Source organism: Mixophyes fleayi, chromosome 6 (genome assembly GCF_038048845.1).
Source record: "Mixophyes fleayi isolate aMixFle1 chromosome 6, aMixFle1.hap1, whole genome shotgun sequence".
Taxonomy (NCBI): domain Eukaryota; kingdom Metazoa; phylum Chordata; class Amphibia; order Anura; family Limnodynastidae; genus Mixophyes; species Mixophyes fleayi.
The window spans coordinates 25815875-25842530 of record NC_134407.1 but is presented as its reverse complement, the minus strand read 5'-3'; the positions used below and the strand labels follow the sequence as shown (position 1 = coordinate 25842530).

Sequence of the window (26656 nt, the reverse complement as noted above, 5' to 3'; positions counted from 1 at the left end):
CAATATATACTGTACTGTGCATAAGTATATACTGTACTGTGCATAAGTATAACGATATGTACAGTACTGTGCATAAGTAAAAAGCATAACGATATATAAAGTACTGTGCATAAGTATAAAGTGTAACAATATATACAATACTGTGCATAAGTAAAAAGCATAACGATATATGCTGTACTGTGCATAAGTATAAAGTATAACGATAAATACTGTACTGTGCATAAGTATAAAGTGTAACAATATATACAATACTGTGCATAAGTAAAAAGCATAACGATATATGCTGTACTGTGCATAAGTATAAAGTATAACGATAAATACTGTACTGTGCATAAGTATAAAGTATAACGATATATACTGTACTGTACATAGGTATAAAGTATAACGATATATACTGTACTATGCATAAGTATATACTGTACTGTACATAGGTATAAAGTATAACGATATATACTGTACTGTGCATAAGTATAAAGTGTAACGATATATACAGCACTGTACATAAGTATAAAGTATAACGATATATACTGTACTGTGCATAAGTAGAAAGTATAACGATATATACTGTACTGTGCATAAGTATAAAGTGTAACAATATATACAGTACTGTACATAAGTATAAAGCATAACGATATATACTGTATTGTGCATAAGTATAAAGTATAACGATATATACTGTACTGTGCAAAGGTATAAAGTATAACGATATATACTGTACTGTACATAGGTATAAAGTATAACGATATATACTGTACTATGCATAAGTATATACTGTACTGTACATAGGTATAAAGTATAACGATATATACTGTACTGTGCATAAGTATATACTGTACTGTACATAGGTATAAAGTATAACGATATATACTGTACTGTGCATAAGTATATACTGTACTGTACATAGGTATAAAGTATAACGATATATACTGTACTGTGCATAAGTCACACTTGCCAACTTTTCCTCGTTGGCTTCAGGGAAATCCCGGGGAAGGTGGGCATACGGGGGCGGGTCTTGATGAATCACATAATTTTGGCCTCGCTCCCTAAATGATTGTTACAATTTTGGCCAATTACAGCAGGGGGCGGGGTTGAGATGATGCGATATTTGCGTCATTAAGCCCCACCCCCCCCACCACTTATCTATTGTGGGGGCGAGAACCAGGAGGTTGCCCTGCTCTCCTGGGAGGTCTCCCAGAAAAGCGGGAGTCTCACAGACATTCCGGGAGAGTAGGCAACTATGCGTTAACGAAAAGCAGCTAATGAATCTCTAGAGACTGAAGTGTCTTTTACATTTCTGTCAACATTACTGGTCATGTTGTCTTACCTGTCAGTCTTTGATTAAATCTTGGTCTCCATGAAAATGGCCACCTCCATAGGCATCAATACATGGACATAGGACACAATTTCTGAACTGTGTCATCATGCCACAGATGGCGAAGCCAACCACGTCTTGTACTGGCTCAGCATCAGGGAGAATGCCAGACTCTTCAGGGAGTGAGGGAGATCACCATAGTTGGCAATTCCGCTTATAACAAGCGGAATTGGGCTTGTTTAATTTTTAAGTTGCGTTTCTTTTTCTGCTTTCCGCGGGTTGCGGGTTTTTGGGCTTTACAAGCTCTGCACTTTTTTTTTTTTCTTAAAAAAAGCTTTATTGCCTTGCTGAGTGAACGAACACTTGTTGGACGCTGCTGGCCTCTTCTTAAGTGGGCGTGACCTCAGCGGTTGGCAGGTGGGTGTTAGCGGGAGCTCTCAGCTGCAGGAAGCAGTAGAACTGGGAAGAGGTGAGAGAAGCCCAGAGATTTAAGAACATGTGAAATTCAGATCTCCATGTGTGGTTTAGTAGGAACCTGTGCAGGAATGCACAGGGTGGGTATAGCTGAGGGTCCCAGTAACCAGGGGGATGTAAAATGGAGAAAGGAGTCACTTGTGTCAGTACATCTGTCTATAGTATGTATCGTGTACCGAATATTCTCTCTGTATACTGTATATTATATTTATATGTGCTCTGTCTGTATGTAGAATATTAGTATCACTGAGCCTGGCAGATGTAGGGCACAGTCGGGACCATTCCAGGATTTAAGATGTGACACTGTTTAAGGGTTAACATATTAACACATTAATTGCCTAAGGTGAAACTGCAGGTCCTCTGACTGCATGGAAACCGAGTATTATTCCATTTTACATTCACTTTTAATCTTGTATTTGTCCCTGACTGGTCACCATTCATAGTAGATGAATAAAGTATTGGATTTATTAACTCTCATTAAATGCATTTTAAAAGCAGTGAGAACACAATTGGTCAATGTATTACTGTACCAGATGCTGAATGAAACATGGTATAGTATTTTATTTGTATTTTATCCAATGTTCTATTGAGGAAACATTGAAGACAGATTGTAGAAATCTTTATATGTATTTTTTTAATAATGAACAATAAACATTGTGGTTTTCAGTACACTAACACCCCTGTCCCCTGTAAGTTGGGCTTTGTGGGGCTTTTTGGGTTGGTTTGGATTGATTTGGGCTTGTTTTTCACATAGCGGTTGCTTGTTTTTCATTTCAGAGTTGGCAACCCTGGAGATCACCCCTTTTTCAGGGAGTCTCCCTGACAGTCAGCAAGTATGGCATAAGTATAAAGTATAATGATATATACTGTACTGTACATAGGTATAAAGTATATAGATATATACTGTACTGTGCATAAGTATAAAGTATAATGATATATAATGTACATAGGTATAAAGTATAATGATATATACTGTACTGTACATAGTATAAAGTATAACGATATATACAGTACTGTACATAGGTATAAAGTATAATGATATATACTGTACTGTACATAGGTATAAAGTATAATGATATATACTGTACTGTACATAGTATAAAGTATAATGATATATACAGTACTGTGCATAAGTATAAAGTATATTGATATATACTGTACATAGGTATAAAGTATATCAATATATACTGTACTGTGCATAAGTATAAAATATATAGATATATACAGTATTGTGTAAAAGTGAAGCGAAGTCAACATGGCTATCTGATCTGATCAGTATATTGAAGAAATTTGAATGTGAAATAAAAATATCAATAGAAATGGAAGAGTTTGGCAGATTACAAGGTATATCTGAGCTTGTATGTTTTCTGGTGAGCAGAACTATTCTCGCATTGGTCAGGATTTCCTGTTATATTGATTGTTCACACATAACAGAGCTGTGAATGTTATAGGTCCCTTCTGGCTCCTTTGGAGTCAGTAGATACGATCTATAAAACAATGCTGCTGAAATCACCAGCAACCTCCGTAATATCACAATACTGGTCACAGGAGACTCTCACAGTACTAGATGGTAACACCACAAATAGGTCACAGACCCATCTGCTAAGAAGCTACATAGGTGACCAAGCTGAGCTCTGCATAAAGGGATGTGGTGGAGGAATCGTGGACCTGCACCGCGCCCAATGCACGCCTCTGCACCCGCCGTGGAGAGGGTGGTTCTGGCTTTGGCATGGCTGCCTCCAAGGGGCAGATTCAATTAACTGCGAGCTGCAGCCAGACATCGCCCAATGTCCAGCTCTGCACCTTGCAGACAAATACAGTACAGAAGTCTCTGCTCATTTTCCCTCGCACCTCTATGGGACAAAAAATAGCGGAGGTTTATGTAAAAACTCCAACGCCATGTTTCTCCGTGGACTGTTTCAGAGAGACATCGCGTCCTCTCACACCAAACTAAATCTGCCTCAAAAACTGGATCGGACCTTTATCGATGAGGAAATTAATAATTGGTACATGCAGAATAACTGAACAGAACTGTTCAGAAACATCTAGGGCTAAATTTACTAAACTGCTGGTTTAGAAAAGTGGAGATGTTGCCTATAGCAACCAATCATATTCTAGTTATCATTTATTTAGTACATTCTACAAAATGACAGCTAGAATCTGATTGGTTGCTATAGGCAACATCTCCACTTTTATCCCCCCTGGTCTCCCTGAGTACAAGAAGATACCTTCAGACTCATTGATTATTACTAAAAATCCGTTACCAACGCAACCAAGGAGATAATCAGCGGCAAATCAAACAATTGATTGAAATAAAAAATGAAAAACAAAAGTACCCAAACCTAAGGAAAAAAAATCCAAAAAAACCCAAAACTAAATGACAACCAAAAATGGCAAAGGCTTGACAAAGCATTTAAAGAGAAGAAACCAAGCGTTTGGTGCTGTCAGTGGGTCACAGGCTTGTAGTCGATGTGTACAAAAGATTTAAATACTTTATAATAATAATAGTTTTAATATAATTCAATTTACATTAAGTTAATTTATTCCAATTTATTCCAACCTAAAATGGGAGGATGGAACAGGCAAAGTGATAACTTTTTCTTAAGTGTTCAAATTACCTGTCACCAGTTTTAGGATTCCCATTTTATTTACACATCAAACAGTTCCTGGTGCATTATGAAAGTATAAAAATAATGGTGCTCAGCTGTGGCCCCTTAACCGGGGAGATCGCTGGTGAAGTAGTTGCATAACTGGCGGCTTTACCATACTCTGCAGCAGCCCTGTCTCGCCAGCAAGTAAGAGCTGTATGAGGAGACAGCCAGAAGAGACTATAGAGCACTGTCGTTCAGGTATCTGGATAAAGAGGGCTCTATATGTGTTATAATTTTATGTTCTTGCAGACCAAATATCGTTAACAAATGTTATGATACAATAGAGTAGATTAAACAGTTGGACACCCCTGTCTTAGGGCATAAACCAGATCAACTTCAGAGCAGAATCTTCTGATCTGAAATCCAAGTTGATTATACAGCAAGAATACCAGATTCCACCTCACTGTTCTAACACTATAAAATGATCCATGTAAGTCTTCAAACATAAAATGGATTGTTTTATGTCTTGGGGAAACGACTGACCGATCCTGTACAGGACATCCCCACAAATCTATGTCTATTCTACAGTAAGTACAGAATAGCTCAGAAGCTACCGAACTTACAACTGTGCTGCGATGTGAAGAAACACCATCCGGATGAAGTTTACTTATCATTTATCATAATAGGATCAAATAAGCGGCTTTAAATGTGACTGTTCAAAAATGATCAACTACAGAATAGTAGATGACATTGTATAAAACTTAGTGCAGGGCACATTCATCTAAAAATCATCTTAAGAAATAGGTCAGTACTTTCATAAAACACCAGGGGGGTAAATGTATCAAACCCGAGTTTCCGGTGGGTTTGAAAAGTGGACATGTTGCCTATAGCAACCAGATTCTCGTTATCACTTTGTCGAATGCACAAAATAACTAGAATCTGATTGGTTGCTATAGGCAACATCTCTACATTTCAAACCTGCTGAAAACTCGCAGCTTGATACATTTATCCCCAGATACGCTCATTACACTGATAAGGGGAGGAACTGGGACAGACAGATGATGGCAAGGTGACGGTTGAGGAAATTGCCTTAGGCAGCAAAGTATGGATGGGCCTAATAGCACTTTAGTGGGGTCTGTATATTTTTCCATCTCAGGCCTCTGGTGAAATTGAGCGTTTCTAATGCATCTTCAGCACAGACATTTCACAGTGATCTTCTCTCATTCTTGCAAATTGTGAAGAATTGGATAATTGATAGGAAAAATGTTTTAACACCAATTATGTAATTCAGCCCAGGTTATTGTAGTTGGAAAATAAGTGGGAAAACACGATCATAATATTGTGTGAAATAGATCACTGTACACTGGTGAGAGAGTCTGTGGATTCCATAGTAACACCTGCATTCACATCATGTAAACTATAATCTGACTTTAACAATAAAGAATCTGCTTTAATCCATAACACACACTGTACTTCTTATTTCAGTATTGAAATCACCGACCGAACGTCCACTGTCTTTGTTGGGAACCTTTAGATTTAGTAACTTAACCCCCAGCAATGACTTTGATTAAATATTTTTCAGAACCTGTTCATCTAGACTTGGAGGTATTTTGGCCCATAGTGCTTTGCAGAGACGCTTCAACTATTTGATATGTATGTTATGTTTCTGCTTCAGGTGACACCACAACATGTGACGTGAGTTATAGGAACATTACAAGATATATTTTTCATCTTATCCTTAGTTACTGGTGTCCCGAGTACTGATCGGCTCCACACCAATCCTCCATCGGTCATGCATTCGCTGAGTGCAGAAGAGAGCACAGTGTGACAGCCAGCACCTGGGCTCTCCCCCTGCAGACACTGCATCTGCAGCACGTGGCCTGGTGAGAGCCACGTCTCTACCACCCCCCCAACTGGGACAATATTCTCCACTCATCACATGGGAGGAAGGCTCTAGTTAGAACTTTAACTCAGCCATTCCAAAATGTGACATGTCTTCTGCCATTCTGTTCTAGACTTACCTGTGTCTTTCAGATTGCTGTTGGGCTGCACGACCTGCATTCAGCCAATGAACCAATAACCTGGCATTCTCCCGTAGATATTAAATACCATTATTCCCTCAATGACTAAAGTCACCTGATTTAAGACACTAACCAGCACTGCACCCTCCTACATGTATTGTATCCAACATGAATCTCTTTGATTCAGAGCCAGGATTTCGTTTTCTCAAAGCATCATCTATAAAAGTAAAGTTCCCCCCTAATCTCCGAAGTCCGCAAGAGATTCTGCCAAAGAGACGAGACAGCCATGTTGTTTCAGGGCAGTGATTAGCTCCCCTGCATTGAACTCCGACCTTAGAATGTTAACACTGATATTAAAAGAAAGGCCGACAGATTCTGATAGGAGGGTTCTTTGTGACGTCCAAGAGACTTGTATGCTTTAGAGTAGACTTTCTTATGCAATCACTCCTGGGAAGAGTATGGAATTTAATCCATTTACATAGTATCAGGTTAACGAGGCAAAATGAATCCACAATGATTCTGTTGCCATTTCCAGCCTTGTGAGCATAGACAACATCATTTATGTGAGGACCTGTTATCTGAGTCCTGATTGGCTGATGATGTGCATAGCTGTACGCCGACAGCCAAAGTCTGCGAGTTCTTTAATCATTTTTTTTATTGATAATGGGTTCCTAACACACAGCTGATTATTGTCTTATGAACTGGAGAATCAGACTCAGATTATACTGTTATCTTTTTCAAACAAGAAACAAGAAAGTACCAGCAATGTGCATTATTTCTTCCATGATATTATTGATTATTAGGACTGGGATGAAGAATTTGGTCAAATGAATGTCCTAAATGTACTGGGTCCGCAGACTTAGATTACAGCTAAGCTACACGAGCGGGTTTTGCCTACAACAAACCGCTAGAGGTCACAGGTTGAAGGAGTATCACTTGTCTTAGCAACAATCAGCGACAAATTTTGATTTGGCTACAAATTGCACCAGAAGACTTTAACAATAGCAGCGTATACACTACAGGTTTGTCACTTGATTGTCACACCAATCACCACCACCCTCTATTCATATAGCGCCACTAATTCCGCAGCGCTGTACAATGAACTCACTCACATCAGTCCCTGCCCCATTGGAGCTTACAGTCTAAATTCCCTAACATACACACACAGACCGAGAGAGACTAAAGTCAATTTGATAGCAGCCAATTAACCTACTATTATGTTTTTGGAGTGTGGGAGGAAACCGGAGCACCCGGAGGAAACCCACGCAAACACAGGGAGAACATAAAAACTCCACACAGATAAGGCCATGGTCAGGAATTGAGCTCATGACCCCACTGCTGTGAGGCAGTAACGCTAACCACTGAGCCACCGTGCTGCCAGAATCCCAAAATAAATAACTGTTAGGTCCGATATCGCATTAGTGTGTACGCTGCAACGATCATGTTTCATTTTGATTTTATAACCGGACTAAAAATCTCATTGGAACGATGTTGGACAAATTCTGCAGTGTTTGCACTCACGACCTGCAGTGTAGGCAGATCTCCATAGAGTTTACAGAGTCACAATCTTTACAGCAGATGGTTATGACAGATGAAGAGCACAGATCTGATTATAAATCGTGTAAAAAAAAAAGCGTGTACGCAGGAATCAGCATGCTGGTCGGGACATTCAGTCGTTGGTAAAATCATTAAAGACATCACAAGAAATTTTCTGTAGTGTGCACCTAGCTTAACACTCTGATTCAAATAACATGCAGTACGGGTGCTGGAAAAAGTCCAAAAAAATACTTTTAAAAAACAAGACAAATTTCAAAAGAAAAATTTAAGTGAAAAAAAAATCAAAATCAATGACAGCTGCAAACAAACCACAGATGTAATTTGTTGCAGGCAGAATTATACCTCCCATCTGTCCCCACTTAGGCTGCTCTGTCCCAATTCTGACTGCCAGGACTTGTGTCCCAACTGCAGTGATTGTTGGGGGGGGGTTTGTCTGCCACACGCACCAATGGGTTTTATTTAGGGGACAGAGGGGGTTGGGAGAGGCCTAGCTCTGCAGAAGTGCTAGTCACACCCCCGTGGGACATGGTATGCCCCAAAGTGACGCTGCCACGCCCCCCTCATAGAGTACCCATGCCCAATTTGGACAGTGAAGATGTTGGAAGGTATCCAGCACCAGTCACATGATATAAACTACAGTTCCAGGCTCAGGCCTTATTGTGAAGCAATCAGTGCTCAGGGTTTATAACAGCCTCCAAAGTGCCATTATAACAGCCTCCAAAGTGCCTCCATGTTCTAATGTCTGCATGTGGTATTCAACATTCACTGTTCCCCGTCTTCAGCATACCCACTGCCTGCTCTTTCTCTCATGAGAGCCATCGCTCATCTACCCCCTCACTCAGCATTACACACCTCCGGACCCTGATCCTTTACATAAGACCGGAAAGCCTGATCCTGTATCAGTATCATGACTACGGGGCAGACTGCCAGCTTCCTGTACAACAAACGCCTTGGGAATGCCGGGCTACAAAAGTCAGATTCATTTTAGAGTGGCTGAAATTAAAACTCAATACAAATATAAATAGTTGAGTGTTGGACAAACCCCAGAAGCCCAGGAATAACAATATCTAAAGTTCTATTGCAGGTACCTTACTTTATAGAGAAAGTTCTACCCCTCTCATTGCACAGACATTTAATGTGGCTAGTTAACCCTTTCATTCCAGAGTGTCCCAAATGCTGGAGGTTACCAGACTCACGGGTTTGTGATGTCACTGTGCATACATGCTTTGTAATGTCTCTAATGTGGCGTTATCAGCTCACTAACGACGTAACGCCTTCGATGCTGGACAGATACTGCTGGTACTACAGAAATCAGTGAGATTAACTGGGGCTGCTATAATTTAAAGATCCAGCTGACTTCTAGACCTGAGCGACTCCTGAATTGGATATTACCCAGAATCCCATTCTTCACTGAACATGTTATAACTTGTGCAATCGATATGCTCACCCAATACCTCCCATCTGTCCCTTTTTCAGATCCATATACCCACCAACACACCTTCTAAATATTGTCTATCTTGTGTGTCTCTTGTATAGATGGATATGTACGAATAAATTCTTCGATAGGCTTCCATAAGTGTATCTATGGATTTCTAAAATTATTATTATATATATATTAACAATTATTATAATATCAACAGCTATTTACATAGCGGCTACATATTACGATGCGCTCACAGAGATCATAAAAACATCCACCTGGTCTTCCCCTACATATGTCAGTACGATCTGGGGGTAAATGTATCAAGCTGAGAGTTTTTCGGCGAGTTTGAAAAGTGGAGATGTTGCCTATAGCAACCAATCAGATTCTAGCTATCATTTTGTAGAATGTACTAAATAAATAAATAAACCGGCCGAAAAACTCTCAGCTTGATACATTTACCCCCTGGTGTTTATATCTATGTATATAAAACTGTGCTGTATTACTATTTTACTCAGTAAGTTTGCCATGATATGGGGTGTACAGCCGCCTACTCACAGTGGAGCTAACAATCATGAATGCAGCCTATTAATTCACTAGAAACTAGCTACACTGCACTATATAATGGTTGGCTGAACACTATCTCAGCCCAGAGATGCTCAGTGTTGGCGATATGTCGACTTTAAAGTATCAGCTATTGCGACACATTCACAAACCTCTGGTGCCAGAGAAACTCATTTCTATTCAAACAATAATCCATTACTGGCTTCCACAGAATAGCTGCATATAAATGGCTTCCATAAATCGGATGGACTGTAAATGTGAAATGTACCCTTAATCTGAGGGAGATAAACAGGTTTCCTAGAAGCCTATCACCTTATTAAACAGAATACTGATGCATACGAATTAGCAAGGAGCAATGACATTTCCAGGATGAAACCTTCTCATTTGCAAACTATCCTAGCGCGGTTTGAAGCCGTCAGATTCGTTTCCCTTAGTAGATCTGTTAAATGTCACAGATCCTAGCAGAGGGGATGGTGCCTCTGTTATAAACGTGATGTTTTACTTGGTCCAAGGTGAGTCATCAATCGGTCAGAGCCTGGTTGACATCTACCCTGATTATGTCTTACACTTTCTGCTCTTCCACAGAGCGCTGACAAATGGTTTGTCACAAAAGATAAGAATCGTAGACCCATAGTGACATGAGCCAATCAAATTAACCCATAACCCCCCCCCCCCCCCCCATACCCCCAAGCCTCTTATCTCCAACACAGATGTTTTATGCACTAGTATAACAATCAGATTACTGTACAACACATGTCAGGAAGTTACATATAACCCGCAGTCTTTATGAACGTCTCAGACTATAATTGACTGTTAAATTTAAATTCTCTCTTACATGCTCTACTATTGTCAAGGTGACCTTTGAGTAGATCGAGGAGAGGATCTTCATATATAGATGGTTCTAAATTCATATTTAAAAACCACAGGTCACAGTCACGATACAGCTCCCATTATAAATAGTATAACAGCCTCGTGTTCTACGAAAAGCCACAGAAGTCTTGTGTGTCACGTGGGGCGTGCAAACTTATGTACAGATTGTTCAGACATATCTAAAGGTAGCTTGTCAGATAAAAAGGTGCAGGAAGTAGCCCCCAAAAAAGTTACGTGTCAGATACACTTTTGCTGTTGTGGCTACCTGGCTATAATATGTTTATATGAGATAAACCTCACGTCTAGGTGTTTGTTTTTTTTCCCATTATTGTTCCATTGTAGAATACTGTAAAATCAGTATTGGAAGGACCCTGTTTGTTGAGTGCATACAGGCCAACAGACAAAGCAGGAAAAATCCTGGGACACTTAGGAAATGTACAACCTGTTTACACAGTAAGAAATACACATCCCAGCATAAATACATTAAAAAATATTTGTTTACCACAGATTTTACTTAAATTCAGAGAATTGTATAATATGACATTGTATTTTTTATAATTAATTATTTGAATTTATTTTTACCTAGAAACCTAAAGGAGAACTCTGCAAAAACAAAGAGTCAAATATAGATTATTAGAAACTACAGATAACTAGATACCTAAGGTGCGTTCAAGGGGTACAGCTACTATGGGGCCTACAGCCCATGGGGGAGGGGCAGGGGCAAACACAGGATTTGTAGAGGGGGGTTTCCACACCACGCCGCCAGTGGGCGTGACAAGCATGTATGGGGGCGTGGCTATAATATTAGACAGTGCTTGGCTGCTCTCCAATTCTTTCTATCCCTATAATATACATGGGCAATGCTGCGTGCACTACTGTTAGGTGCACGCAGCTCTCCCTTTTCAAGCAGAGCCATGTGAAGCGGGGGCAGGGTCCAGCCACCTCAATTGTAAAGTGTCCCAGGCTGGAGGTGGGTTTCCAGGCACCAGGAAATGCCCTCTTGGTTTGCCTATGGGGGGCACCTTCCCTGTCAAAGCCCCACATGGATGTGAGTTTTTCAACATTGGGCCCTACCAGATTTTCCTACTGGGCCGACAAATGTTTAGATACGCCCCTGGATGGGGGTATTTTTATTTTGAGGGTTTCTTTTAATGAAAAATATTGAAGGCCTCACTATATGCCGGTCATTTCTCCCTCAGAGAAATGGAAGATTATTTGGCAATAAAGTACACAATCTCTTTCAATAGTACAGACTCACCTTACACAGGTCACAAATGCATTTAAACAAGAGAATCCCAAGGGACTCTATACTGGCTACAGAGTACAACAGTGGTACTGGCAGCAGAGTACGACAATGGTACTGGCAGCAGAGTACAACAGTGGTACTGGCAGCAGAGTACAACAGTGGTACTGGCAGCAGAGTACAACAGTGGTACTGGCAGCAGAGTACAACAGTCGTAATGGCAGCAGAGTACAACAGTGGTACTGGCAGCAGAGTACAACAGTGGTACTGGCAGCAGAGTACAACAGTCGTACTGGCAGCAGAGTACAACAGTCGTAATGGCAGCAGAGTACAACAGTGGTACTGGCAGCAGAGCACAACAGTGGTACTGGCAGCAGAGTACAACAGTGGTACTGGCAGCAGAGCACAACAGTGGTACTGGCAGCAGAGTACAACAGTCGTAATGGCAGCAGAGTACAACAGTGGTAATGGCAGCAGAGTACAACAGTGGTACTGGCAGCAGAGTACAACAGTGGTACTGGCAGCAGAGTACAACAGTCGTACTGGCAGCAGAGTATGACAGCGGTACTGGCAGCAGAGCACAACAGTGGTACTGGCAGCAGAGTACAACAGTGGTACTGGAAGCAGAGTACAACAGTGGTACTGGCAGCAGAGTACAACAGTCGTACTGGCAGCAGAGTACGACAACGGTACTGGCAGCAGAGCACAACAGTGGTACTGGCAGCAGAGTACAACAGTGGTAATGGCAGCAGAGTACAACAGTGGTACTGGCAGCAGAGTACAACAGTGGTACTGGCAGCAGAGTACAACAGTCGTTCTGGCAGCAGAGCACAACAGTGGTACTGGCAGCAGAGTACAACAGTCGTACTGGCAGCAGAGTACCACAGTGGTACTGGCAGCAGAGTACAACAGTCGTACTGGCAGCAGAGTACAACAGTGGTACTGGCAGCAGAGTACAACAGTGGTACTGGCAGCAGAGTACAACAATCGTACTGGCAGTGGCCTGAGTACCATCAGTTTATTCAGCTGAGACTACACATTATAACAGACTATTAAAGTGTAATGATACAACATGCATTCCTGAGGCTCTTTAGCGGGTTCTAATGGAACTAACCCATAATGACAGAGTATTTCTGCTGAAAGACAGAACAATCAGAAAAAAAGCTGCATCTAATTAAGGCATCTGTGTCAGGACTATTACCACTGCGAGCTGCTTACCCCGCAGTCTGACCTTGGCCAGAAGGACCCTTCAAGTTACCAGGAGAGAAAATGGTTTTCCCCACACAATGAAAGAAAACATGACTTTACTCTCACTGTGGAAAATATATCTCTCGTCAAACACATTAATATTGTTGATTGTTGTGTACTTATGACAGTGGCTCCAAAAACTGTTACCAAAAATCTCTTTCCAAACCATTGTTTAATATTGATAAAGCAATCGTATTTTGATAATATTTTGGACAAGCATGTTATTTCCTATCAGTCGTAAGTGAATACAAAATGAACTTGTAGACTACAGTTAGGCAATTAAAATGAAATATATTATTAATTACAAAACTAAACCCTGGATCACCAAAGCCGATTCCAGGACTTATCTGGGTCCCAGGTTGAAAATGCTTAAGTCTGTCCATGTTGCTATTGGATGGGGTGCAGAAATGACATAAAAATAACTTGCGGTACTAATTAAAATAAAATGTCACAAAACAGAGGTTTTCAACGTTGTTATGAAAGCTGGCAGGTCACCAGTTTGTCAGTGTTAAGTATAAATATATGACTTATATAAATAGCCATTCTTAAGCAGGACTTGGCTCCTAATAACTAGATTTTGCAGAGGAATTTCTACCAAGTCTGACGTAGTTCAGTCTGCAAGCTGCATAAAGGGTGTAGACTCAGTTGGCAACTTAATCTATAAAAAACAATATTCAAATGACACTCAACCATATCCAGGGTCCATTGCCACCATTTCAGAACTATACTATACAAACCTGGGGAACAAAGGTACTCCCATCAGTAGGAGTTTCACAAAAATATCTCAGAACATGTTTGGACCTTCTGGATTATTGACCCACACGTCTCTACTGTAAGTCTAAGCCATACAATAATATACATATAGCTTTTCTTCTTCCTGTGCAATATTGAAACAAACCCACATATTATGTATACAGTAGCTTCTTTATCTATCTGTTCTGTCCATGTTGATTCTTGAACACACCATGCAGAATTGCATCACATCCCCAGGCATAAAGCACAATATATACTCCAACAAGCCCAACACACTTATGATGCAATATGCCCATGGTCATATACAGCTGACACAAAGGGTTTCATTCAAACTTCATGCCTCATTCACTCTCAGTGCCTCTTGGGGGCTCCTTGCCACTCATACCTCACTATAATCTCACACAGACATTTATTTTATACTAATGCCTGTGCGCACAATCCCAGCGGGGCACAAAGGACACGGACATAATTGGATATGACACATCATCAACAATACAATCAGCACTTTTGTCTTTTTCGACACGAGGCTGCAAATGTTTCCCCCCTGTGCCAGGTCCACATTGCTCTGGTCACCCACCACCCTGCCCATGCCCATGCCCATGCCCAGACAATGAGCTGCAACCACACACACTGGGGGAACACATGTCCTGAAAGTAGGGAGAGATCGGTACCTAGAACCATGCTGGAGGCGCACTGCACTCATCCAAGTCTCCTCCTGCCGGCTGCTGCAGACTGACACCTTCTCCCAGGCAGGGGATATCCATGCACTCCTGACCCCCAGCCCTGGCAGCCCTGTACACAGGCAGTGGTCCTCTGCTGCAGTAAGATGGACAAGAGCTGCAGGGGGGCTCCTTCCTCCCTTCTCCACCTCCCTTCACTTTTGGCTAGGCGGGGTCTGTAAGTGCAGACCAATAACACAAGCCTGGGCATTGGGACTCCGGACCACTCCTCAACGCGTCACCATCATCCCCCCACCAGCAGGGAGGCAGAGGATCCATACTGTAGTAAGAGAGGAAATGAGGGGCCATGGCAGTCCAGATAGGGACTGGGAAATACAGGCTCAGTGTCAGGGAAGCTGGGTGGGGACAATGAATACAGAATAAAAGGCCTTGAATGCTGTGGATCAGCTGTCCGCACGGCGCAGTAACGCACACGACTGCTCCCAGCAGCTTTCTGCGGGATTAGACCTCGTTGGAAAGTTGATTTGGGGTTATTTTTGTGCAACGTCGTAGTTTGCAAGGATCGCTTTACAAATTGCACACTAAGTATACATGAAGAAGCGGCTGCTGCAACTCCCTAGTCACCGTTAAAAGCTGATATATGAAACTATCTCAGTAATAATAAATCACGCAATGTATTCCGCAAATGCGCGTAAAAATCTTGCGCAAATTCATTTTGCTGCGCAATAGGCGGTCTCAGAGGTTTTTATAATTTACTTGTATGCGAAGTGTTTCTGTATCATTACAAGAAAAAGTCCAACTCCCGCCAGCCCTGAGTTGTAGAATTCGAGTCCTCCCAAATTTCACCATTGAAACTACTGAATATTCCAAACAGGTTTAAACAATTTGCTAGGCTCTACTGCTGAGATTTGTTTAAGCTATGATTCTTCAACTGTGGTAGAACTACAAGTCTCAGCAGGCCTTCATCATCATCATCTATTTATATAGCACCACTAATTCTGCAGTGCTGTACAGAGAACTCATTCACATAAGTCCTTGCCCCATTGGAGCTTACAATCTAAATTCCCTAATACAGACACACACTCACACAGACAGAGAGGGAGACAGACAGAGACTAGGGTAAATTTTTGATAGCAGCCAATTAACCTAACAATATGTTTTTTGGAGTGTGGGAGGAAACCAGAGCACCTGGAGGAAACCCACGCAAATACAGGGAGAACATACAAACTCCACACAGATAAGGCCATAGTTGAGAATCGAACTCATGATCCCAGTGCTGTGAGGCTGAAGTGCTAACCACTAGGCCACTGTGCTGGCCTTAACTGTATCTGTCTGAACCACAGATTGCCTATCTTTGTACCTAATTATCTTCAAATATAATAGCTGTGCATTGACTACCAGGGACAGAAGAGCCCTTTGTGCACAAACTAACGTTTTGTTCCAGGCCCTTTAATATATTAATTCCTAATAGCCAAAATCAGAATAGGATGCACTGAAGATTCAGAAGTGGGGGGCACATGATTAGATATGTAAGACATATTCCCAATCCACACTTCTGTATCTCCTCACATAAACCCAGCTGGATCAAGCAGACATGTGTCGAACAGAATGACATCTGTGAATGACCCTGATGACAGAGAATTAGAGACACTGGTTACCCTGCACTCAGCAGTGTGACAGATATTATACTTCCCAAAGGTGCGTTTATTGTTACAAGTTCATTTAGGAAGCATTTAGAATTTATGCACAGCAATTCAAAATTATATTATAATACTACTGATGAATTTGCTAAGTAGACGGACTGATTCACATAGTTTCAGATATATCTGTAACTGATTGTATTCTTTCAGCATGATTAGCTTTATCAAACCGAAAAAGAAAAAGTGGAGGCGTTGCCTGTAGCAACCAATCAGATTCTAGAGATTATTTTCTAAGTTGTACTAGATAAATGATAGATAAAATCTGATTGGTTGCTATGGGTAACACCTCCATTTTGCCCTAGAAGAGTTGATACATACAGGGGTGCACGCAGGATTTTTAAGGGGGGGTTTCCACCCCCACCCAAAAAAATAAAAATACGAGAGAGCTGGTGCGCCCGCCGTTTCGGCAGCACTGTACTATACAGCAGCCGCGGCGCTGTCAAAGAAGTGTCCCCGGGGGTGCTGTGTACAGTACAGCGCCGCGGCTGCTGTATGCTACAGTGCCACTATGTAGGGGCACTTCTTTAGCGGAGGGGTTTCTGGAGACCCAGAAATCCCCCTGCGTGCGCCCCTGACATTTACCTGCACCCTGCCAAATTACAAATATAATTACAAATATAATAAACTGACAAAGGCGGGTAAAACATTCATCTTTCCCTGAAACAGCTTCCACCCAGCAATAATCAAAGACACATTTAAAACAGGTACAACAATGTTCAAGCTGGCACCGCCCAAACTCCAGAGATGTCAGATGACCGAGGCCTCGCAACATAAGAGAAGCATCTGCAGCTTCACACAAGTGCTGCAGCCATAATTATTGTAATCAAAATGCTTTGCTAATGTTGGAAGACCAAGAATCTGCAACAATTGCGCTATATGTCTTGCCAAGTACCAATGATGTTTATGATGGCCAATTCTTTCGTTCTGCTCTTGAACTTTTCTATTACAGCCCTTGCTTCTTGGCCTCAATTCAGCTTCCTGTTTCTTGGTTATTCTAAAAGATCTCATTGCCAAATGTTGATCTGCTCAGCAGAAAAAGCAAAGATTCAGAGCACTGCCGATAAGATGCATAACAGTGATTTTATATTATTTCACTCTGACATCACATGCAGTGTCCCATGAACCCAGATCATTCAACGCCTGCAGCTGAATGCATAAACATATAGAAATAATAATAAGTATAAAATGGCCTGTTTCAGACCTATGTGTTCAGACCTATGGGACAGTCTTGTGTTAGGTCTCTAACAGATCTTTCACACAACAAGAATTTCATGGGCTGAATTTATTATATTGTCTAAATGACTACTTCAGTATTATGTCAGGGCAACACGGTGGCTCAGTGGTTAGCACTTCTGCCTCACAGCACTGGGGTCATAAGTTCAATTCCTGACCTTGGCCTTATCTGTGTGGAGTTTGTATGTTCTCCCCGTGTTTGCGTGGGTTTCCTCCCACACTCCAAAAACATACTAGTAGGTAAATTGGATGTTGTTAAAATTGACCCTAGTCTCTCTTTCTCTCTCTCTCTGTGAGTGTGTGTGTGTTAGGGAATTTAGACTGTAAGCTCCAATGGGGCAGGGACTGATGTGAATGAGTTCTCTGTACAGTGCTGTGGAATCAGTGGCGCTATATAAATAAATGATGATGTCACTGCAGATACATTGACTTTGCTTTATGTAGTGTGCCCAGTACTGGTAATACATTTTGGTGAAAGAAACAGCAAGTACGTCACTATTTGACTTTTGACGGCTCAGTTCAGTCATTATCTGGAAGAGTCGCAAAATGAATTTCTGTGTCAGAAAATAGATTAAAAAAAAAAAAAAAAGACAGGTAGTTCTTAGGACTGTAATATAACATCAATCCTATATAAATGAGTATACTAGCAGCGGGAACGCAGAGAGGGCTGTGTGATTGTTGTTGCATAGAATTTGTACATAAGCCGCATGTATAGTCTAAGAAAAGATAAGACTTTCAAATATCGCAGGTTAAAGCATTTATAGACTACGATTGTGAACAATGGGAAGAACAGAGTTGCTTTATAATGGAAAGGGCATTTACTGAGCAACTTGCAAACATTTCCATCCTGAACAACAGGAGCAGCATGTAAACAATTAGCCTGTTATTATGCTGTTTCCATGGCGACTGCAGGACCACTAATGAATAGGTAATGGGAATACATGGAAACAGAATTTGATGGCAGAAAAGAACCTACAGATCAAATAAGTCTGTGTGTATGTGTGCGTGTGTGTATACGAGTGTGTACTTGCATTCATATGCTTGTGGGGACATTGACCTGTTTACACACTAACACTGTGGGGACCTGAGTCATAGTGGGAACAAAAATTGAGGTCCCCACAAAGCTTCTCAAGGCTAATCAATGCAGGGGACCTTGCAATATGTTCAGCATAAAAATCTGGTATGTCCCCACGAGTCACATTTGTCGGAACAAAAGTGTGCGTGTGTCCAATGTGGAGGGGAGAAAGTGTGTGTGCCGCCCGCCAGTATTCCATCCGGTGCTTTGTACAACAAGCGGGTAAAGACACAGTCGAATCCGTCTGCTGCTGAAGGTAAAGCGGGGACAGTGAAGCATGACAGAGCCCACCGGTAGCTCCGACTATAGCCCAGAGAGCAGTGGACATGAGTATGCCCCTGACACTTTGGAGGAGAGAAGTTCAGACACCAGCGGTGATGCCCCGTTGCCCACCAGCGCAGCAGAGTGCAGGTATCCAGAGTTAAGTTCTATGTAAGACCATTGTCGACCTTTTGGCAGCTGTGTTTTAAAAACAGGGTCCAAGAGACAACGCGGTGTCTGTCCAAACGCTGTCCAGAAACAGTGATGGCTCCAGAGCGTATAACAGAAAGCATTACTCCCTGTACTGTGGGAGGCCCCTCTTAACAATTGCCCGGCACATGGAGCATATTCACCACAATGAGACTGAAGTAACCTGGGCCCTGAAATTCCCCAAGCACTCGAAAGAAAGGTGCATGCAAGTGGCACATCCTCGCAATAGGGGCAACTGTGCTTAAAATGCTGAGGCAATGAGGGCAGCCCATGGTATTCTGGTCCTGTGCAAACTTCCAGACAAAGAGAAGGAAGCTGTAGGCTTCATGCACTGTGCAGCCTGCCAGGGCTTGTTTGCAAGGAAGTACCTGTGGCGACACATGAAGAGATGTAAGCTAAACCGAAGGGGCAACAAGCTCACACCTGGAAAGAACAGAGTCCAGTCACTGTGAGCCTTTGCTCAGCCTGTTCCACCTGACATCAGTGATGGCTTTTGGAAGCTCTTGAGTGAGATGACCCAGGATGAAGTCTCTGATCGATGCATCATGCAGATGGGACAGCATCTGTTCAAACGGGTCGGATCAGATGTTGGCAGGCACAAGTACATCCATCAGAAGCTTAGAGAAATGGGCAGGCTGCTGCTACAGGCCACAAGAGCTACCCCATAGGAGAGGATGGAAGACTTTACTGCCCCATCAAACTATCTGCGCGTAGTAGATGCTGTGCAGCTGGTAGCTGGTTATGATGAGGAGACGGGTACATTTAAGACTCCCCCTCGCTTTCACTCAAGATCGGGCACAGCCTGCAAAAGATAGCGAGCATTGTGGAGTGTCAAGCCATGATGGAGGGCTGCACTGCTAGGGTTGAAAACACACAAGATTTCAGGAAGCTATATGAGGGGAGATGGAACGAGCTGATCTCATCGGCTGCTTTGAAAACTCTTGAGGAGTCCAAGTGGAACATGCCTCAGCTCTTACCTTTCATGGAAGATGTGAAAAAGATGCACTTGTACCTCGATGAGAAGCAGCAAGCCTACCGGAGTGGGCTATCCACCGAGCCTACTGTTAACCACTGGGCACTACTTTTGCAAAAGTCACCCTGGCACAGGTGATCTTGTTCAATCAAAGAAGGGAAGGGGAAGTTTCAAAAATATTGCTGACTACCTTCTCCTGAAGAGATACCTCGGATCTCCATGAAGATTTCTGAGGTTGAGAGGAAGCTCTGTCTCCACTTCACTCGCATTGAAATTCAAGGGAAATGAGGGAGAAAAGTCCCCATCCTGCTGACACCAGCCATGCAAGCTGCAATGGGACTTCTCACAGAAAAGCGTGACAAATGTGGAGTGGATAGCCAAAATGTCCATATGTTCGCCAGACCAGTGGCCTTGTTCAGAGGCTCCAATTGCATACGACTGCCCGAGAGTGTGGGGCCAAGCATCCCCACATGCTGTCTTCCACAAAGCTTCGAAAGCACATTGCCACTCTATTGAAGATCCTCAACCTAAACGACACAGAACTGGATCAGTTGGCAGACTTCCTTGGGCACGACATCAGGGTGCACCGGCAGTATCACCGCCTCCCAGAAGGTACCCTCCAACTCACCAAGATCAGAAAACTGCTAATGGCTCTCGAGAGAGGCAGACTGGCCAAATTCAAAGGCAAGAATTTGGACGAGATACACATTGATCCAGATGGTAAGTAGGAAAACTGGTGTCTGATGTCTGCTTTTGACTTTTACCTCGATCATTTACATATCTGTTTATTTTCAGAACCGGTCCAGCTACAGAGTGAGATGTCAGATGATGAGCAATCCCCCGTGACAGAGGGACAAGTGGCCGAGCGTTTAGTCGACACTTCCACGTCAGAAGAGAGGGGGTGTATGGACCTGGCAACACGGGAGCAGTGCCCAGCCATGGCCTCCACAGGTAGGTGTAGCACACAGTTTTGCTAGGCAGAAGAACTTTGCCTTCTCTGTATTTTGCGGAGCCATAATGGACCACTCTACTTCCTTTCAGGTTGCAAAGAAGTGCGGAGGAAATCCTGGGACAGATAGGAGGTCCAGGCTGTGGAGAAACACCTGATGAGGTTTATACAGACATGCCGGGTGCCTGGAAAGCGAGACTGTGTTGTGTGACTCATGGCTGAACCAACCATACTCAAAGATCGGAAATTCTACATAAAGAACCACATAACAGCTTTAAAGAAAGATCAAACTTGTTGAAATGATGCGCAGTGGTTGAACAGGGCTGTAGCCTCCATGGCTAGGTGTCGGTGTAAACGGGCATGCGGATGTCCTCAGACGGCCAGGATACATGACACTTTCCCTGCCGTTGTTATTATTTATTAATTTATGTATGCGGGAATGTGGATGTCCAAATACATGAGACTTCCCCCATTTTGCAGTCCGTGTTATTACTTTATGCAAAGTCAAAGTGTAAATCTCATGTGGTAACTTTGCTGTCAAACCGCTCCTACACATACCACTATGATTGTTCTGTCGACGGGGCATTAGGAAAGGGGGGTCCCTATACGCCATGCTCCAGACATGGGTCCACACGATTCAATAAAAACAAGTATATGTGTGTATACGAGTGTGTGTATGAGTGAGTGTGTGTGATTGTATATGAGTGTGTGTGTGTGTATATGAGTGTGTGTGTGTATATGAGTGTGTGTGATTGTATATGAGTGTGTAGTCCCCATGACCACTGCTGGGTCACTGTAACACATATATCTCCCTTTCTGTAATATAAGTTATTTCTTACATTACTTTTCAGTCTTCTTTCAATTTTAAAGTCTGTCCCCTTGTTCTAGAAATCCTCTTGTTTTTACATACACTGCCTATTTGAATGTAATATAACCTATTTCTCTCTGCACATGTTCCACTCTTGTAGTATTTCCTGATACATTTTGTTATGCAGCATTTTACCCTATTTTGCTGATGACATTTAAAGATCAGACCTCCAGAACTGTACACCGTACTCATGAGGAGCTCACCAGTGACCTATAAAGTGTTAATATAACCCCCGCACTTCCTGCCACTAATACCTCTTCCTATACAACTACATACTTTTCTCACTGTGTGACTATATTATTACTCACAGTCATATTAACTGCAACTACAGCTCCAAGATCCCATCCCATTCCTATGTCACATTACATCACCTTTCATTCTGTATTCTGCTGTCAGATTTATGTGTCCCACATGCATACATTATTACATTATATACATTATTACATTATATACATTATTACATTATATACATTATTACATCATAGATATTATTTTACATTTTGATGAAGATTCCACACTTCCATTCCTTTTCTCTATTTTCTGTAAATCACGACCCATTTGTGTTACTCATGTTGGGATATCAACCCTGTTACATATCTTTGTATCTGCGATGGGATGGGCTTTCTATACCACCACACTTCAAACCACTTTTTTGGGATTTTGCAGGTTTTCAGTAACTAGTCGTCACTGACCACTTCTACTGGCGTACCTTGACCACGCCGGCCACTCACCGGCTATGAGCACCTCCAGTTGTAGTAGGGTAATCGTCTTCACCGGAACCTGGAACCGCTCACTTTTGGGCAAATGGTAGCGGCTGCTGCACCTCTTTGTATCCGGATCACTTACTATAGATGAGTATGCTGAGTAGCTGGCAGAGTGAAGGAACTGTGGGCTTAGTTTCAGGACAGCTGGTGAAGGGGTCAGTGGATTGAAGTGTTTGCTTTAATTTGTTGCTCCAGTGGTGCAGGGACAGACGTCGCGGGAACAAGCAGGATCTAATACTTATTGTGTTTACCAGTTCAATTAGCCCTTATAAGAGCTGTTCCAATTGCATGCAAGTCCTACACAAGATTGTTTAGTATGTACGGGCTACTATCTATCCCTTTATACTAATCTAGGCTGATCCTCTTATCTGTCAATGTGGGTCAGCCTGGACCTTTTACAATAACAATACAGTTTGTGTAGTATCCGCCCACAGTCTATACAGCCAGAAGCCTAGCCCCCCTGCTGAGCCATGGCACCATATATCCTGGGCTGCCAGATCAAAACTTTTATTTGTTGCACAAATTTACTTCCAGGATTTTGTCACCGGGATCTCGTGCCACCACCTCACAGAGCACAGTCGTGGTGCTTGGCTTTCACCTTCCGGGTTCATTAAACCACTTCCAGAAAGGCTAAGAAGAGTTCCGGTGATTTCGCTCTCCAGTAGTCAGACTCAGTACCGGAGGGGCATCAGCCTAATATTGCTGCCTGGGTCAGCACTGCTTCATGCACAAGTCACCTAAAAAGACTCCAACCACAGCCGATAAATGGCCAACAAACCATCAGCTGTTTTCAAACCTCCCACTACCTGGATGACGTGATAAGTTTGTCACGGTTGGCTTACAGGAAATTGATCCCTAGGCTCTGCTGAACATGGCTAAGCCCACCCACGGGCGCGGAGTCTAACAGACAGGTGGTTTTCACCAGGAACCCCCGCAAGGAGGTATGGTCTTAGCTGCACCAAATCTGCAGGTCGCAGTCCCGTGAGTGAGTGTACAGCAGAACGATGTGTGGGAGCCAGACGAAGTGGATGGAGACGATGGAGTCCACAAACGAGTGGTATAGATACAGGCACAGCAATAATATAGGCTGATGGTCAGCAGCCAATGAGTCACTAGGAGAATAGGTGCTCTGTGGTATACAACGAGAGGACAGAGGCTGTCACTATGAAGTACTCTGGAGATAGTAATGGAAGTACTGGAGCAGCAATAGTTCAACACAGCCAGAGGCTGAAGGCTGACGAGTGGTGGAGGTAACTCGTAGCAACAGCTGATTGGTCCCAGATGAAATAACAGCTCTGAACGGTAGTGATGAGAGAACTGGAGCTGTCACAATAGAGTACACTGGAGATGGTAATAGAGGTACTGGAACAGCGATAGTTCAACATGGCCGCAGGCTGAGAGCAAACTGGAGTAGTGGAGGTAACTCGTGGTAACAGCTGATGAGTCACAGAGAAAGTAGCGGCTCTGAGTGGTAGCGATGAGAGAACCGGAGCTGTCACGATGATGTACACTGGAGATGGTAATAGAGGTACTGGAACAACGATGGTTCAGCACAAGCCACGAACTTAGAGCAGACTGGAACACAGGCAAACCATGAGGAGAACAGGAACCAGAACCACAGGCTGCAGGAAGTGAGCTTGAAGAACAGGCATCAGACAGGTGAATCCAGGAGGTTTAAATAGTGCTCCATAGTGCTTAGCCAATGAAAAAGAGGAGGGAGGTCCTGAAGTGCAATAGGCTGCACCTGCACAGATCTGAATATAGCTGAATGAATGAACTGAAGAATGTCTGATGCTGGGACATGGCAGTTTCCAGATGAATGGACTGCAGGTAACGAGACAGGTACTATCTGCGGGACCGGAGCATTATAAAGTTTCTCACTCACTAGCCAGGCAGCAGATTTGGAACAGTGGTCCAAGTAGAAATGGTGCAGTGTTGGTGACTTACAGCAGCGCTCATATCATTAAAAAGTACCTCCACTGATTGCCAGCAGAGCTTACACTCAGTCCCCTGACCTTTATCCATTCCACTGTTTCTGTGTCAAATCCAAAGATTTTCAGTTTCTGAATAACTGTATTGTGGGCACCGTATCTAATGCCTTGTTAAAATGTAACTAAGATATATCCACCGATCCACTCTGATCTATCACTTTAGCCACTGAGTCAAGTTTGACATGATCTCCCAGCAGCCTTGGACCTTGCAAAGTCTTTGACTCTAAAATATCAACATTTTTTATAAAGTTCCATTCATTTTCCCTCATTGATCATATTATCATATATGGTGGAATAATAGAGATTTTATAGATTTACTAGATGGCCTTAATAACACAAGAGGTCTGGCAATTGATTGCAGTCCTGGGACAGCGATTTTAGAGATAGAACTTCTAGGAGTTTTCAAAAGGCAAAATATTTCTGCACATTATTTAAATCAACTCTTATTGCTGTACGTACTGCTACTTACTGTAAATCTCTGCTTGCCAACATGGTTAGCAATACCGCTTATTTGCTTCCCTGCCAATAAACATATCAGCAAGCTGAGAAACACCAGATATAAACAGTGTATTTGTTTGGGCTAGCATTTATTTTGTGAAAATATTCTGAAGCCCTGCGGCTGTGTCGTGTAGCATAATACATAACAAATGTATGTTTCAGATGATGTTATAGTAGTACAAAAGAAAAGTAGTGTAATATAAATATTACACTTGTACCTCTGCAATAAAACAACAATAACACAGTATATACACTTTAGCCAGGGGAAGCTACATTGTAACAAAACACATATCCGGAAGATAAGCGTGACACTCTGCTTTTAGTGGTCAATGTTACATTGAAAATCAATGCACTACAAAGGGTTTCCAACTTGCCATCTAATTATGGCCAGATGCACTCAGGAAACGTACTTGAGAAGAAAGGTATAATGATATATCACTAGCATGGTCAGAAAAGGCAAAAAATATAAATAAAAGCAGCATCTTAACAGGAGCTAGTACACTTCTCACTCTCCCAGCATTGCATTTACATAGAACTGTCCATTTGTTCCCTTACAATATATTTTGACAGGATATCTTTCTTGGTTACCATGGAAGCAGAATCGCGAGCATTAAGCAGGTGTTAACAGAACTGCAATCAATATGAATCAGTTCATGGCCCATCATCCTAAGGAATGTGTGGGGATAAATCAAATTATATTTGCTTAAAGATTCACTGTGCGCAGTTTATGTCACAATAAAATGGAATATATTGAACGCCAGCTATCCTGAGCTTCATTTTAATTTTTCCTGGCTGTTTGTTACCCCGAAGAAAAGAGGTTTGTGGGACAAAAACGTTAAATTTTAGTGATCACTTCTTCCCAAAGTGTCATAAAAAGAAATAAATCTGCATTCTGGTGCCCAACCTGGAGGGGATTTATTACTGCTGAATTTAGAATCTGCAACGTACTCAGAGTGTGTGTTAAAGGATGCCTGATATAAAGCTTACACATTACAAACATACAATCAATGCAGTTGCTATGTTTTTGTTTATGTGTTTTGTTTATTTTTTTAAACTCTTTTTATTGAAGAAAATATGAAAAAAAAATTACAATATAAGTATGAATCACAAGAAGATACATTATGCGTGAATGCAGAATCATGCAAAGAAGTAGTTGTGATACAATTACATTATAATATATTGTGGCAAGACAAAATTAATGTAAAAGACAATAAGCTAAGCAACTGTATACATTACCTATGTAATAAAATCTTAATAAAAAATAAAATATGCTACAAAATCTAATCTATTTTATGTCACCGTGACTTATTGCTTCACCAATAGTGGCTGAGTGCACCATTTGGGGGAGGGGTGGTCAAAGAGGAGGAAAGGAAATGAGCGAAAATCCAGTATTTGGGGAGA

The 26656-nt window shown here is 42.1% G+C and overlaps 1 protein-coding gene across 2 annotated transcripts in view; it reads right to left on the bottom strand.

Annotated features, from left to right (window-relative positions):
* The window catches only part of CTBP2 (C-terminal binding protein 2), a 77553-nt gene extending 62610 nt beyond the window's left edge, over positions 1–14943 (bottom strand). For both annotated transcript variants that reach the window (XM_075216058.1, XM_075216060.1), the window contains exon 1: positions 14725–14943. Coding sequence is in view for 1 of the 2 variants with exons in the window: in XM_075216060.1 (XP_075072161.1) it covers positions 14725–14734 (10 nt within the window). In the remaining variant the exon portion in view is untranslated. The remainder of the gene's footprint in view (positions 1–14724) is intronic.
* Positions 14944–26656: the final 11713 nt, after the last annotated feature.